The sequence below is a fragment of the Notolepis coatsorum genome (genome assembly GCF_963971535.1).
Source record: "Notolepis coatsorum genome assembly, chromosome: 1".
Lineage (NCBI taxonomy): Eukaryota > Metazoa > Chordata > Actinopteri > Aulopiformes > Paralepididae > Notolepis > Notolepis coatsorum.
Genome location: NC_140165.1, coordinates 134,279,311 through 134,294,266, shown reverse-complemented (window position 1 = coordinate 134,294,266; position 14,956 = coordinate 134,279,311). Strand labels below are relative to the sequence as shown.

Sequence of the window (14,956 nt, the reverse complement as noted above, 5' to 3'; positions counted from 1 at the left end):
CAAGACCCACTGGCAGAGGTCATAGTTCAAGCCCAGGTCCCTGAGCTTGGCTATGAGTTTGGAGGGGACTATGGTATTGAATGCCGAGCTGTAGTCGATGAATAGCATTCTCACATAGTTCCCCTTCCTCTTGTCCAGGTGTGATGCTGCTGTGTGCAGCACATGGGCTATGGCGTCCTCCGTGGACCTGTTGGGGCGGTATGCAAATTGCAGGGGGTCCATGTTGATGGGGAGGGAGGAACAGATGTAGCCCTTCACTAGCTTCTCAAAGCACTTCATGGCTATGGAGGTGAGAGCTACAGGGCGGTAGTCGTTGAGGCAAGCAGGCTTGGATTTTTTGGGTAAAGGGATAATAGTGGACTTCTTCAGGCAGGTGGGGATGACAGCCTGTTCTAAGGACAGGTTAAATATGTCAGTGAATACCGGGGCCAGTTGGTCGGCACAGACTTTTAGGACGCGGCCGGGGATGCCGTCCGGTCCTGCTGCCTTCCTGATATTCACTTTTTTAAAGGTCCGCCTCACCTCATGCTCTGTTACCCTGAACACTGAGTCTCCATCAGCAGCAGACCCCCCCCCCCCCCCCCATTGCCGTGGCTTGTGGGCTGGTGTTGTTATTACCAGCATCAAACCTCGCATAGAAGGTATTGAGGTCATTTGCTAAGGAGATGTCATTGTTCAGTTTGAGGGAGGTGCCTTTGTAGTCTGTCATCGTTTTGAGCCCCTGCCACCTAGCTCTGGAGTCAGCCTGTTCAAACTGGAGTTAAATTTTATCTCTGTAGCGCCGTTTGGCCTCTGTCACTGTCCTCCTTACGTTGTATCGCGCCACCTTGTGGTCATTCATGTTGCCTGCCACCAGGCCGTCGTTGTATGCTTTGGTGCGCGCTTTCAGAGCTTCACGGACGGATTTGTCTACCCAGGGTTTTTGATTTGGGTAAACTCTAATTGTGGTAGTGGGGATTGTTTCTTCCACCAAAGTACGAACATAGTCCAGCACTGTCTCCGTGTAGACATTAATGTTATCTGTGTCGCGGAACACCCCCCAGTCTAATTTTGCAATGTATGTGGGAACCCAGGAGGAAGGGGGGGTGAAAATACAAAATATGCCATTCAATGTGTACCTTTGATGACTAATAAATAAATGTTAAAAAAAAAAAAAGGACACAGGACTTGTTCTGGTCGCGCCGGACCAGGTCAATTAACCCGTTGTCCGCCGGGGAGCAGATCTGCTGTTCTGGTACCCTGAAGGACTTGTGCTTTTTCGGGGGGAAAATGCCGGATTGGCCCGGGCGTTGCAGGGGTTGATGTTATGGAGGTGTTGGTGGTTATGTCACTGCGTTGCAGGGGTTGATGTTATGGAGGTGTTGGTGGTTATGTCACTGCGTTGCAGGGGTTGATGTTATGGAGGTGTTGGTGGTTATGTCACTGCGTTGCAGGGGTTGATGTTATGGAGGTGTTGGTGGTTATGTCACTGCGTTGCAGGGGTTGATGTTATGGAGGTGTTGGTGGTTATGTCACTGCGTTGCAGGGGTTGATGTTATGGAGGTGTTGGTGGTTATGTCACTGTGTTGCAGGGGTTGATGTTATGGAGGTGTTGGTGGTTATGTCACTGCGTTGCAGGGGTTGATGTTATGGAGGTGTTGGTGGTTATGTCACTGCGTTGCAGGGGTTGATGTTATGGAGGTGTTGGTGGTTATGTCACTGCGTTGCAGGGGTTGATGTTATGGAGGTGTTGGTGGTTATGTCACTGTGTTGCAGGGGTTGATGTTATGGAGGTGTTGGTGGTTATGTCACTGTGTTGCAGGGGTTGATGTTATGGAGGTGTTGGTGGTTATGTCACTGTGTTGCAGGGGTTGATGTTATGGAGGTGTTGGTGGTTATGTCACTGTGTTGCAGGGGTTGATGTTATGGAGGTGTTGGTGGTTATGTCACTGTGTTGCAGGGGTTGATGTTATGGAGGTGTTGGTGGTTATGTCACTGCGTTGCAGGGGTTGATGTTATGGAGGTGTTGGTGGTTATGTCACTGTGTTGCAGGGGTTGATGTTATGGAGGTGTTGGTGGTTATGTCACTGCGTTGCAGGGGTTGATGTTATGGAGGTGTTGGTGGTTATGTCACTGTGTTGCAGGGGTTGATGTTATGGAGGTGTTGGTGGTTATGTCACTGCGTTGCAGGGGTTGATGTTATGGAGGTGTTGGTGGTTATGTCACTGCGTTGCAGGGGTTGATGTTATGGAGGTGTTGGTGGTTATGTCACTGTGTTGCAGGGGTTGATGTTATGGAGGTGTTGGTGGTTATGTCACTGTGTTGCAGGGGTTGATGTTATGGAGGTGTTGGTGGTTATGTCACTGTGTTGCAGGGGTTGATGTTATGGAGGTGTTGGTGGTTATGTCACTGCGTTGCAGGGGTTGATGTTATGGAGGTGTTGGTGGTTATGTCACTGTGTTGCAGGGGTTGATGTTATGGAGGTGTTGGTGGTTATGTCACTGCGTTGCAGGGGTTGATGTTATGGAGGTGTTGGTGGTTATGTCACTGCGTTGCAGGGGTTGATGTTATGGAGGTGTTGGTGGTTATGTCACTGCGTTGCAGGGGTTGATGTTATGGAGGTGTTGGTGGTTATGTCACTGCGTTGCAGGGGTTGATGTTATGGAGGTGTTGGTGGTTATGTCACTGCGTTGCAGGGGTTGATGTTATGGAGGTGTTGGTGGTTATGTCACTGCGTTGCAGGGGTTGATGTTATGGAGGTGTTGGTGGTTATGTCACTGCGTGTTATCTGTTGCTTGGTCCATATTGTGTTGTACCTTGCGCTGCTAAAGGAGCCTGGTCCTTCTCCATTCTTTTTCCCTGCTTGGCGGGGCTGAGAGGGGGCTGTCGAGGTGGTTCTTGTACCCTTCTGGCATCCCTTTGTACGTCCCGGTCCGCCGGGCCCAGGTCCGGACTCGTTCTCGTCGACCTGTTGGCCTGGGTTAACCCCTTCTTTTTTCTCAACTTTTTCTCCCATTTTCAATTTTTCTCCCATCCCAATTTCGTATCGTCCAATTCTACCCTCCCCTGTCTCGAACGCTGTTAGGCCACGCCTCCCACAGGCCGGCTGCAATGTGGACTAAGCCTTACATCACGTGTCCCCTCCGGTACTTGAGGAAGCAGCAGTCGCATCTTTTCACCTGCACAGCGCGATCTCTCAGCGTCGGGGGTCTGCGTTTTGGAGGGCACGCCGCCCCCGTCGCTTCCTGATTCTGCTGCGCAGGCGCACCAACCGACCTGTAGGAGTCGCTGTCCACAACGTCCGATCCCCACCCATCAGCTTCCCACCCCCTAATACTGCCAATTGTATTAGTATGAACGACCAGCCAAGCTGATAGCAATGCGGAGTTTTGGAGTTTTTTCTTGGGGGGGTTATAGGAACAACCGCCTCCTGTTAAATTAAACATAGGGTGGTGGTTGGTTTCCAGGTGTGTTAGTAGCAGAGTCGACTCTCGGGTTAGGCCGGGCTTGACCCCGTCTGCCTGCGAGTGTGCCCCTGCACCTTTCATGACGTCTGCCAATCGTGTCAGCCTTCTCTGCCTCGGCCTCTCTGGGGTCTCAATGCTGCGGCATCGTTGGCCTTACCAGGCCCCCTTTTCTGGGGGGTCCTCCTGACCCTTCCTGGGGCTGGGTCCTCCTTCGCGCTCCGCTGCTACGGAATTGCCACGGGTTGGGTTCTTGACCTTGACCCGTGATATTAGGGATTGTAACAGTTTTTTTTTTCTTCCCATTCATTCCCTAGTGGCATGTGGGTTGCGCGCCTGTATAGTCGTGGGTTCTTCTGTGGGAAGGTAAGTCCCACGATCTGCTCACCCTGTGCGTTTGAGTTGCTAAACCCTCTTCGCACAGTCAGATCCGATCCCTCCCGTCCTCCACTAGGGGGGTCCGGGGGCTCGGATCCTCCCCGGTTCTGATGGTTGTGGGGGGCCTCAGCGGGTACATTTGTCGAGCTTCCGCTCTGCTCAGCTCCTGTGTTCCACTACGAGCAGAGCGTAAGCTATTACGATATATAACATATGGTTATCCTATAACCATAGTTATATGAGTATAGCGAGCGCTCTGCTCGGACTCACTGAGGACCCCGTGGTCTTCGCCTTCGGTGGTGAAATACTTGGGAAGGAGCTGTTAGTATGGCCACATCCCCGCTTATGTAGAGGAGCGGATGGGGGTGTGGCCAGGCGGATGGGTGTGTACATGTATTCAGTATTAGACTGATATGGGATATGTTCCACTACGAGCAGAGCGCTCGCTATACTCATATAACTATGGTTATAGGATAACCGTATGTTCATGCAGCTGTGGTCCCGTGAACAAATCCTTCTGATATGCATTTCTCTCTCTGATAAGGAAATAGTAACCAGTGTAACCGGTCTCGTATTGCTCTGCGTTGTGTTTCAAATTCCGATTCGACCCCTGTTAAGGGATTGCCCTGAGTGGGAGTTGAACCCCGGTCTCCCGCACCGGGGCCGACATCACAAACCGCTGCGCCAAGAAAGGATATCCCCTCTAAGCGCTCAGTTTGGATGCCTCTGGGGAGTGAGTTTACTTGCAGTACCGCTTAACATCCACAGCCACCGAACTACTTGTACCACGTGACTGTGGATAGACTGCGGTACCTCCGTTACACCAGCATCAGTGCATTCTTTGCAACATGTGGTCATTTAGGGTTAGCAATTTTACTTAAAATGTTTTGAATGTTAACAAAACACAACATATTTTGGTGAAATGCAATTTTCCCATTAACCCCACATGCAGCATCAAGGACAACATGACTGGTAAACGGGACAGGAAAACACTGTTCTTTTCTGCCATAGGTGGAAAGAAATGCACCAGGGATTGATGTGTGAGGTCTATTAATGATTTGTTGATTCCTCAATTGAAATTGGCCAAAATAAAAAAGATTGATTGGAATTACCGGTAATGGTTTATCAAAAGCTTGTGAAGTGGCTCCTGAAATTTACTCTCTCTCTCTCTCTCTCTCTCTCTCTCTCTCTCTCTCTCTCTCTCTCTCTCTCTCTCTCTCTCTCTCTCTCTCTCTCTCTCTCTCTCTCTCTCTCTCTCTCTCTCCTCATTATCCAGAGATATGGACAGGGACGGAAGGTGTGTGTGTGGGGGCACACATCTGTCCTCATAGTAGCACCTAACCACTAATGAGACCATTGCATCTCAATCCCCTGCCAGGAAGACACGTACACACTCACAGGTATGCACACACACGCACGCACACACGCACGCACGCACGCACGCACACACACACACACACACACACACACACACACACACACACACACACACACACACACACACACACACACACACACACACACACACACACACACACACACACACACACACACACACACACACACACACACACACACACACACACACACACACACACACACACACACACCTGTGACTGTGAGAGAGAGAGAGATTTTTCTTTTTTCTTCCCTTTTATGATCAGTCTACTGTCAGTCTACAGTCTACCACACAGAGGTCATAATTATAGATTATAGAGAGAGATGATGCTGCCACTACATACAGTACCAGTACAGTAAGGCTACATTCACACTGCAAGGCTTAGTGCTCAATTCAGATGTATTGCTTGTTTGGCTGTTCACATAAATGTGACCAATATCAGATTCCAGTGTGAACTGATCACGGTCCTGAACTGACTGATGCACAAAACACGTCACACACAGCACGTTGTCGTACAAAAGTAAACAAGGAGGCCACTGAAGTCAGCAATTACGGTTTCATTCACAAGTTGATGTGCAGTGGAAGCCAGCGAATTTGTGAGCCGATAACGAGGACAAGGATTAGAAGAAAGAGAGAGACTTTTAATTATGGCATTTTGTGGAGCAATGGCTACTACTTCTGTACAGAGGTGTGTGTCGATGCGGAGTTGGAGCCAGGAGTTGGGGGATCATGTGACGTGAGTGGCTTCACAGACAGGTGAACAGATTTCATAGCTTCCATGTTTGTATTCACCAAGTGTCTCCCGCCAGTGCAGAATTGTGATGAATGTTGACCTAACATTCATAAATGTTGCGAGCTCCGAATGAGTGACATAAAACTGAATTCTGATATGATTGTTCACACTGAGGTCGCATTGCAAAGAAATCAGACCTGTATCTGATGAAAGTGCCCCAAATCATAATTAAAAAGATCCGATCCCACGTGATTTGTGTTGAGTCACATACACTGTATGAGCAGAAAATAGACTGAGCGTAAGTCTATGAGAATGAAGCTAAACTTTGCGATGAAATGTCTGTTACGTTGTATAAAATATGCTGTTACATATACAGGGGTGTACTTTGGTAGAACATAGTTAAGTAACCGGGTCATTATTTCAGGAAATAGACATTGCTTTTGAGTTTTTCAAATGTATTTTTGTGGTGCTGTGAGCGCCACAGAGTGCCCTTCTGCTCCATTGTACTGGAGTGACGGCAGATATCTCCAAAACTAGGTGAATCACACGAGACTATCTTTATACATAGATACCACTCCGGGTAAGGAGGACATTTTTTTTGTTTGTTCTTATTTTGGGTGAACTGCCCCTCCAAGAGTGAGCACTTGGCAAAGAGGTGTGTGTGTGTGTGTGTGTGTGTGTGAGTGTGTGTGTGTGTGCGTGCGTGCGTGCGTGCGTGCGTGCGTGCGTGCGTGCGTGCGTGCGTACGTGTGTGATGGGAAGTAGACTGTGTCCAGTGAGAGATAAGCAGCTCGGAGGACAAAGGGGGTACAAGTGAGAGAAACAGAGCGAAAAGTAATCAGAGAGAAACAGAGATATAACGAGAGAAAGAGAGTACATGGGGACAATAGAGGCATAGGAGGGATGAACAGATACAAAGCCATGAAAAAGCCAGATATAAACCAAGAGACAGATGGAAACAGAAAGTAATGGACGAAGAGAGAGAAAAACAGAGTGCAACAATACAGATATGGAAGTGTCCTGATGGATTCGATTAAAGTCAGTGTAGCAGAGTAGCTCTGCCTCAAGCCTCGTAGGACAAATATCTCCCTTGGGCCAACCAGCCTTGTCACAGGCTGACCGGTAGGGGCGTGGCTTCCCATGCCGGACCCGCATGTTTGAATCCAGGTATGATACATGAGTGCTCCTACCTGTCCGGTCTCTGATTGCCAGGTTGCTGCCTTGCTTCAGGATGATGTCCAGCTGGTACATGGCTGGGCTGGGTGGACAAGGAGGGAGCTCCACATCACTGGGCTCCACTGTGTTCACTCCCTGCATTGAGACACACAGAGAGGAAAGACATCATGGAACTTGTTAAGCCAACCGAGCACATTCAAATCACTGGCCGCCACACAATACCTAGGGGACAGGGAAAAACGACATGTAAATGAAACCCTACCCACGTAACAATGTGTAGCTCAATGGTGACTGGTGCTCTGAGCACAGTACCAATGCTGCCAGGGTCGGTGGTTCAATTCCCACTTGGACCAACAATACTGAAATATTCCATTGTAATGCACTTTTAGTAGTAGGCTACTAGCAAAACATTCATAACATTTGCTGTAGTAGAGAGACCTTAATGTAATTTAATAATAACATTACATTTTTACATTCACATTTAGTCATTTAGCTGACGCTTTTATCCAAAGCGACTTACAAGTTCTGTACGACAAGTCAGCAGGAAGGGTACAACTCTTACATTATCCATGCTTTGGAATAAAAATACACAGAGAATTGCCTTGGTGACACTGGTGTAGACAGATAACAACACATCATTTCCCAGATGCATACTGTACTGATGAACATGGAACAATAATGCCTGCTTGCTGTGATTCCTACATTAGGCATGTGATTGGCACTTCTCTCTGAGACTTGTTGTAGCCCTGAGGTCAGTGCTGTAATCCACTGTGCCAAGAACCTCCTACTGGGTCTTACCCTGGAGCCTGCTGGAGCTAACCCATTAGCAGGCTGCATGATAAGCTATAGGCTATGCTTTGAGGCCCACTGCTCTCTCTGTATGTCCGTCTGTCTCTTTCTCTCTCTCTTCCTCCCCCTGTCTCTGTCTGTCTCTGTCTGTCTCTCTCTCTCTCTCTCTCTCTCTCTCTCTCTCTCTCTCTCTCTCTCTCTCTCTCTCTCTCTCTCTCTCTCTCTCTCTCTCTCTCTCTCTCTCATCCTCCGTTCTCTCCTTCTCCGGGAGGTAACCTGTGCGTGGGTTCCCCTGGCATGTATTCCCAGCTTGCTCACACTGAGATGTGGCTAAGAATAGCTATATACAGTAAGAACAGCAAAATGCCAGTGGGCTACTGGGGGGCTACTAGCTGACTACAGCAGCGACCATACGAGTACATTAGTAATTAGTGTTCACCAGAGAGGAAAGTGTGTGTGTGTGTGTGCATACATGTGCGTGTGTGTGTGTGTGTGTGTGTGCGTGTGGGGTCCTCTCAGACACTGCAGGAAGACCCTCTATTTTACACCATACGCACCTCTATTTTACACCATCCATACACACCTCTATTTTACACCATACACACCTCTATTTTACACCATACACACCTCTATTTTACACCATACACACCTCAGACACTGCAGGAAGACCCTCTACACCAGGGGTCTCAAACTCAATTTACCTGGGGGCCGCTGGAGGTAGAGTCTGGGTGAGGCTGGGCCGCATCAAATATTCCACAAAAAAAGGGTTCAAAGTATTCAAAAAAAAAGTACAACTGATCCAATCTTCTCACAAACTCACTAAAACCTCACAAACACCAGCAACTGAGCATTCTCAGTGGTGTCAGTGGACTCATCCACAGCTATGGAAATGCACTGTGCATTTTTTTTTATTCTATCACAAAGCTGTTTAATCAAATCATCACCCAGTATTTCAGTTATTCTGGTTGCTGTGCTATCTGAGGATTTGCTTTTGTTTGCCTTCAAACATGGTCTCCATCACTTCAGTCATACATTATTTTATTATGTATGCATCAGAGAATGGCTTCTTGTGTTTAGCCAACACCCATGCCACTGAGTGAGGACTTGCTTTTTCTCGTTGTGACATAGCTTTAACAATAATTCTGCTTGCAGCTTGATATGATGATTTCATTCCATTTATTTGTGTGGTTCTTAGCACTGAATTTGGAGGAAAGGCAAAATAACTGTTTTGTTTCGTAGTGGCGTTTCAAATTGCCACTCTTCACAAGAGCTACCGTTTCTTGGCATATTAGGCACATTGGTTTGGTGCTGGGATGAACGCATATTTTTCAGTCCATTCAGCATGAGCATGCCATATTTTTCTACCAACTGCCTGCTGGCGAAAACTAGGCGACTAGCTACATTTATCTCACGGAGATACTGTAAAACTGGGAATGAGGTAGGGGCGGCTACGTGGCGTAGTGGGCAAGGCGCTCGCCACGAAATGCTGGAGACGTTGGGCTCGTCAGTTCGAGCCCAGCGCTCCACATTTGCTTTCAGTTTAGCTGGTCGACCGTACTAATACACATTGGCCGTATTAGGGGGCAGCGTGAGCCTCCCACGCGTTACTCCTCGCCACTGAGAGATCGAGCTGCGCAGGTGAAAAGATGCGACTGCTGTTACCTCAAGTACCGGAGGGGACTTGTGCTATGTATGACTTAGTCCACATTGCAGCCGGCTTGTGGGAGGCAAGAAACAGCGTCCGTGACAGGGGAGGGTTGAATTGGATGATACGAAATTGGGATGGGAGAAAATATAGAAAATGGGAGAAAAAGTGGATAAAAAAAAAACTGGGAATGAGGTTACTAGCTACAGTACACGCAGATTAGACTACCTGTAGATGCGCTGTCAACTCTCGCTCTGACTCGGCCCCGCTGAAAGAGACAACACTCATTCCGTGAAGACCCGCCCTACTCTGCTCTGATTCGCAGACTGTGGGTGGGGGGGGGGGGGGAGAAACGCTGACGGGATGCTGAATGTGATTGGACCAGAGTAGACAGACAGACACAGACAGGCAGAGCACCGCTTGCAGAGGAGACAGCGGAGAATTTCGAGAATGCCTGCCATACACACTGGATATATTTTCCTTCCACTTGGTATCACTCCGGAATCACGTTTCAACCAAGTCACTAACGTAACGTTGCTGTCATGAGCCTGCGCTATGGTAGCCTACAAGTGATAAAATAAATAAAACATCCAACTCGCACAACGACTCGGCAACAAGTTGCGCGCGGGCCGCACTAACACTAAACTTTGATGTCAAGTAAGGGGCCGCAAAATATCATCCAGCGGGCCGCAATTGGCCCGCGGGCCGCGAGTTTGAGACCCCTGCTCTACACCATACATACCTGAGACACTGCAGGAAGCATCATTTGACCTGAAGAAGGCCAACTCTCACATCAGGTAATATCAATCTACAGTAATACTCTGTCAACTTCATCCCTTTCAAAAACCAAAGTGAAAAAAAACCCACACTGTTTGCTGTTAGGGTGCCTGTTTTTAAACAGATCAAAATCTACCCCCCCCCCCCCACACACACACACACACACACACACACACACACATTACATAATAAGGACACAAGTGGATTTGAAATGGATTTGCGAGTTAGCACAGACTGAATGTGCTCTTTGAACAAAGCCAGATTACACCAAGCAGATAAAATCAAATCACCCTGGGTTGAATCAAGCCTGGTTACACAAGATAGGATCAGTCCCTGGAGAACACGGGGCAATAGTTCCTGGCATTATTCTGCAGTGGCTCTACACTGCGTGTAAACACAAAGGCTAAACAAACATTTGAAATGGATTCGCAACAGCCAGGAGGCTGAGTGTTGTCTCGTCACTGCTGAGGCAGTCATTTCTAGTCTATGATTAGGTACAGTATCTGCACTCACAGGGACATTTGAACCTCTGGGGGACAGGAGGGTGGTGGTCTGGTCACTGCCAGTAAAGAGGTGGACACATTCACATGCATGCACACACGCACCCCCCCCCCCGCCACCCCTGTCCCTGCCCAAGATTTACTGCATCAGTTTTAGTTGGCTATTAGGGTGGCCTGGTAGAAATAATAGGTGGACAACTTGGGCATGTGCTGACATTTTCATTTGGATGCGTTTTGCCTTGCTGTCTGGCACTTTATGTACCGTCTCTCTCCCACTCTCCTTTGCAACTGGCCTCTTAGTGCTGAGCCCTGGGTTGTCGTCGTGCACGCAGGCCTCTCCAGCTCATGGTGTGTTTGTGTTTGGGGTGTAGGCCTCTGTCCCCGACTAAGGATTTGTATAGTCGACTTTGATTGGCTAAAATTTGACGATAGTCGAGTGGTAGTCGACTACCCCCCCTGAATTATTATTATTTTTAATTTAACCTTTATTTAAGCAGGAAAACTGAATGAAAAAAATATATTAAAAATTATATATATATTTTTTGTGTGCATTCGACTAAGAGGTTGGCAGTCGACTACGGCTCCTTCGATCGATTAGTCGACTATTCGACTAATCGAGGTCAGCCCTAATGGGGTGTATATTCTAATTAATTAAAGCCTTATAGATTTGTTTTCATATCTGTTTAAATCATTGTATTATTATTATTATTATTTAGTTATTGTTGTTGTTATTAGTAGTAGTATTAGTAGTAGTAGTATGATTAGTATTATTATGGATGTTAACAACACGTGTTAACAAGAGAGAGACAAAGAGAAAAGAGACAAACACAGACAGAAGATGCTGCCAAGAGGCTGAACACATCTCACCTCTTCTACCTTCTAGCCCCAGAAGGGCTCCCCTTATCAAACCAGTGACTGCTCTGGTATTCATCAAATGGTAAATGGATAGATATAGGCCTGTTGTAAGTAAACATGTGGCATTATTAACGTTCACAATACACACAACAGCAATTCACACACACACAGATTGGCTGATCTCTTTCATTAGCCTGTAGTACTTCTTATGTCTCTTCCCTCATCCTACTGGGTTTGTTGGCCATGTAGGGGACCGTTCACCAATGGGTTCCCACCCACCTCTTTGAGAAACGGACCTGGGGTGGGTCCTGATTCTGGCACCCACTGGTCCCACGCCTCTCTGGCCAGAGTGGCGAACAGTAGAGCCATGGACAGAGCCACCACCCAGACCCTTCCCCTGGTGACCTTCCCCTCCCTGTCAAAGCTGGTCCTCAGGCTGCGGGTTAAGCTCTCCAGCTGGGAAGGGTTCAAGGAGTTCTTTCAAAATTGCCATATTGTCTCGAATATAAGATTAGAGCTGTTGCAGTGAAAAAAAACTGAGCCCAGTACGGACTGAGCAGGAGTTATAATTCATTCATTAATGTCATACTGCTACTTATATTGATACAAGAAATGTAAGTTGTGAAAAAAACAAAGCATACTCAATAATAAAATATTGAGTTTGGCATAGATTATAACATAAATTATATGCAAGATATTCCATTATTGATCCCCTTGGGGGAAATTTGGGTGTCATACAGTAGCAACATGGGGAGGGGGCGGTACAGGTATGGGCATTGGGCAGGGTAATAGTAGAAAGACATAAATATATGCAATGAAATTAGATCTGAATATATAAATATGAGAAAGATCATCAGTCATCATGGCAACGATTGAGGCTTTGAAGCCTCAAAGCACTTGGGTCAGCCACACTTACATGTTTGTCTATGTCTGTGTGTTATCACCGCCCCAGAAAAGACTTTCGTCTATACAAGCATGCGCTTGCCTCAGAGTGTAATACTTGTTGAGTCGTAACAGCGCGTGTCTCAGAGTGTAATACTTGTTGAGTCCTAACAGCGCGTGTCTCAGAGTGTAATACTTGTTGAGTCCTAACAGCGCGTGCCTCAGAGTGTAATACTTGTTGAGTCGTAACAGCGCGTGTCTCAGAGTGTAATACTTGTTGAGTCCTAACAGCGCGTGCCTCAGTGTGTAATACTTGTTGAGTCGTAACAGCGCGTGTCTCAGAGTGTAATACTTGTTGAGTCGTAACAGCGCGTGTCTCAGAGTGTAATACTTGTTGAGTCCTAACAGCGCGTGTCTCAGAGTGTAATACTTGTTGAGTCCTAACAGCGCGTGCCTCAGAGTGTAATACTTGTTGAGTCGTAACAGCGCGTGTCTCAGAGTGTAATACTTGTTGAGTCCTAACAGCGCGTGCCTCAGTGTGTAATACTTGTTGAGTCGTAACAGCGCGTGTCTCAGAGTGTAATACTTGTTGAGTCCTAACAGCGCGTTTGTTTCATAACAATGTACTCAAGCCTAGTAACAGACACAATATTTCTGACACTGGGAATGCATTCACTGAAGTCCATAGATGTCCCTAGATACCAAGAACATGCAAATGGACCTTGTAAAAGTGGAGCAATCTTCCATTTACTTAGGTATGTATTTTAGGCGGATTTTCAGAAAATAGTGCTCGGGCCTAAGGTTAAAGGCCTCTCTTTTCACATGAAGATGGCCTTGTGGCAAAGAACGCCCATCCATTTAATAGTAATCACAGTTAGTATTGCTTTACCATTGACATGTAGTTTAATTGAACAAAGTAATGCTGATCTGTGATACATAGATGGTCTTTCCTGCAGGGGTGGGAATGGGCACTGGCAGGAAGTCAGAGACCTAACAACTGAGCTTTGAAAGCTCTCTTTTGAGGATTTATTATCCTAGGTAAGGAGACACCAGGGCCCTCATTTATCAATGGTGCGTACGCACAGATATGTGCGTAACCCGTGTGTACGATCATTTCTAAGCAAAGTGTGGGATTTATCAATTTGAACGTGTGCTTGACTTTGTGCGTATATATACGCACAGCTCTGACCATGCGTACCTGGCGCCCAGCGGTAGAATATGAAGACTGCAGACGGACAGCATTATGCTTTCATTCGTTTCATGCATTAGTTTCAACAATGACGTGTTTTGTATGACCCGTAATCAGTGGCGAATCCTCCTGGAAGCCAAGGGAAGCCAGGCTTCCCCATTAAAATATGAACAGTAAAAAAATAAAAATCTAAATACAAATTTAAATAAACAATAAAAATAAAGTTTACAATAATAATAAAAAATCTTAATTTTTCATCTCTGTGCTATAATATTTGTGTGTGTGTGTGTGTGTGTGTGTGTGTGTGTGTGTGTGTGTGTGTGGAGCCATACTGTATATTCTGCCGTGTCATATCATACTGTTTGTTGTTTATTTAAACGGATCCCCATTAGTGTTATTGTGTTGATGGGGTGGCGCCGACTCGCCAAGTCATACTGTACTGGTCTGCTTGTGTTTGATATACATGTATGTTCTGCCATGTCAGCAATATCTTGCAAGACGCTGAGAAACGCTCCGAGGGCGACATCAGGCCATTCATTAATTTCAACCTATAGAACCTAAATGATCTCTCTCTCTCTCTCTCTCTGTCTCTCTCTCTCTCTCTCTCTCTCTCTCTCTCTCTCTCTCTCTCTCTCTCTCTCTCTCTCTCTCTGATTCATAATCAAACCAGACCTCCTGCAGGCAACCACTGTGTGTGTGTGTGTATATATATTTGTGTTGTGTGTGTGTAATATTCAGAAAGAGAGGAAGAGAGAGAGCGAGGGAGGGAGAAATATATAATATATATTATTTGGCTTAAATATGAAAAAAAAATATAAAAAAAGAAATTATTAATAAAAAAATATTTTATAATATTTTTTTGGCATCCTCTGTTATTTTACCCACGCGACGCCACTGCCCGTAATTCACTATAGTTCATTGTAAAATAGCGACATTAGTGTAATTATTGTCAAACCCTAAATAGCATGTGGAATCGGTATTTCCAAATGAATTCAGCCTGGTTCATAGCGTTATTATAGGAATACTTCTCCGGTGTGCGCTCAGATGTTTTCAGAGATATAGGGCATGTCTATTTGCAGAGAGAGAACATAATAATATTAAGTAGAGTTCGCTACCCGAGACACATTCTCCTTGATTTGTACCGCAATTTGAGATCCACATTGGAGCATGGAGCAAAACGCAGTGTTGGA

At 46.5% G+C, this 14,956-nt stretch overlaps 1 protein-coding gene across 1 annotated transcript in view; it reads right to left on the bottom strand.

Annotated features, from left to right (window-relative positions):
- mctp1a (multiple C2 domains, transmembrane 1a) overlaps positions 1-14,956 on the bottom strand; it is a gene marked incomplete at both ends in the record, with an annotated part of 363,122 nt that overhangs the window by 188,212 nt on the left and 159,954 nt on the right. The window contains one exon of the mRNA XM_084307451.1: positions 7,144-7,264. Within this exon, the coding sequence (XP_084163577.1) occupies positions 7,144-7,264 (121 nt within the window). The remainder of the gene's footprint in view (positions 1-7,143; positions 7,265-14,956) is intronic.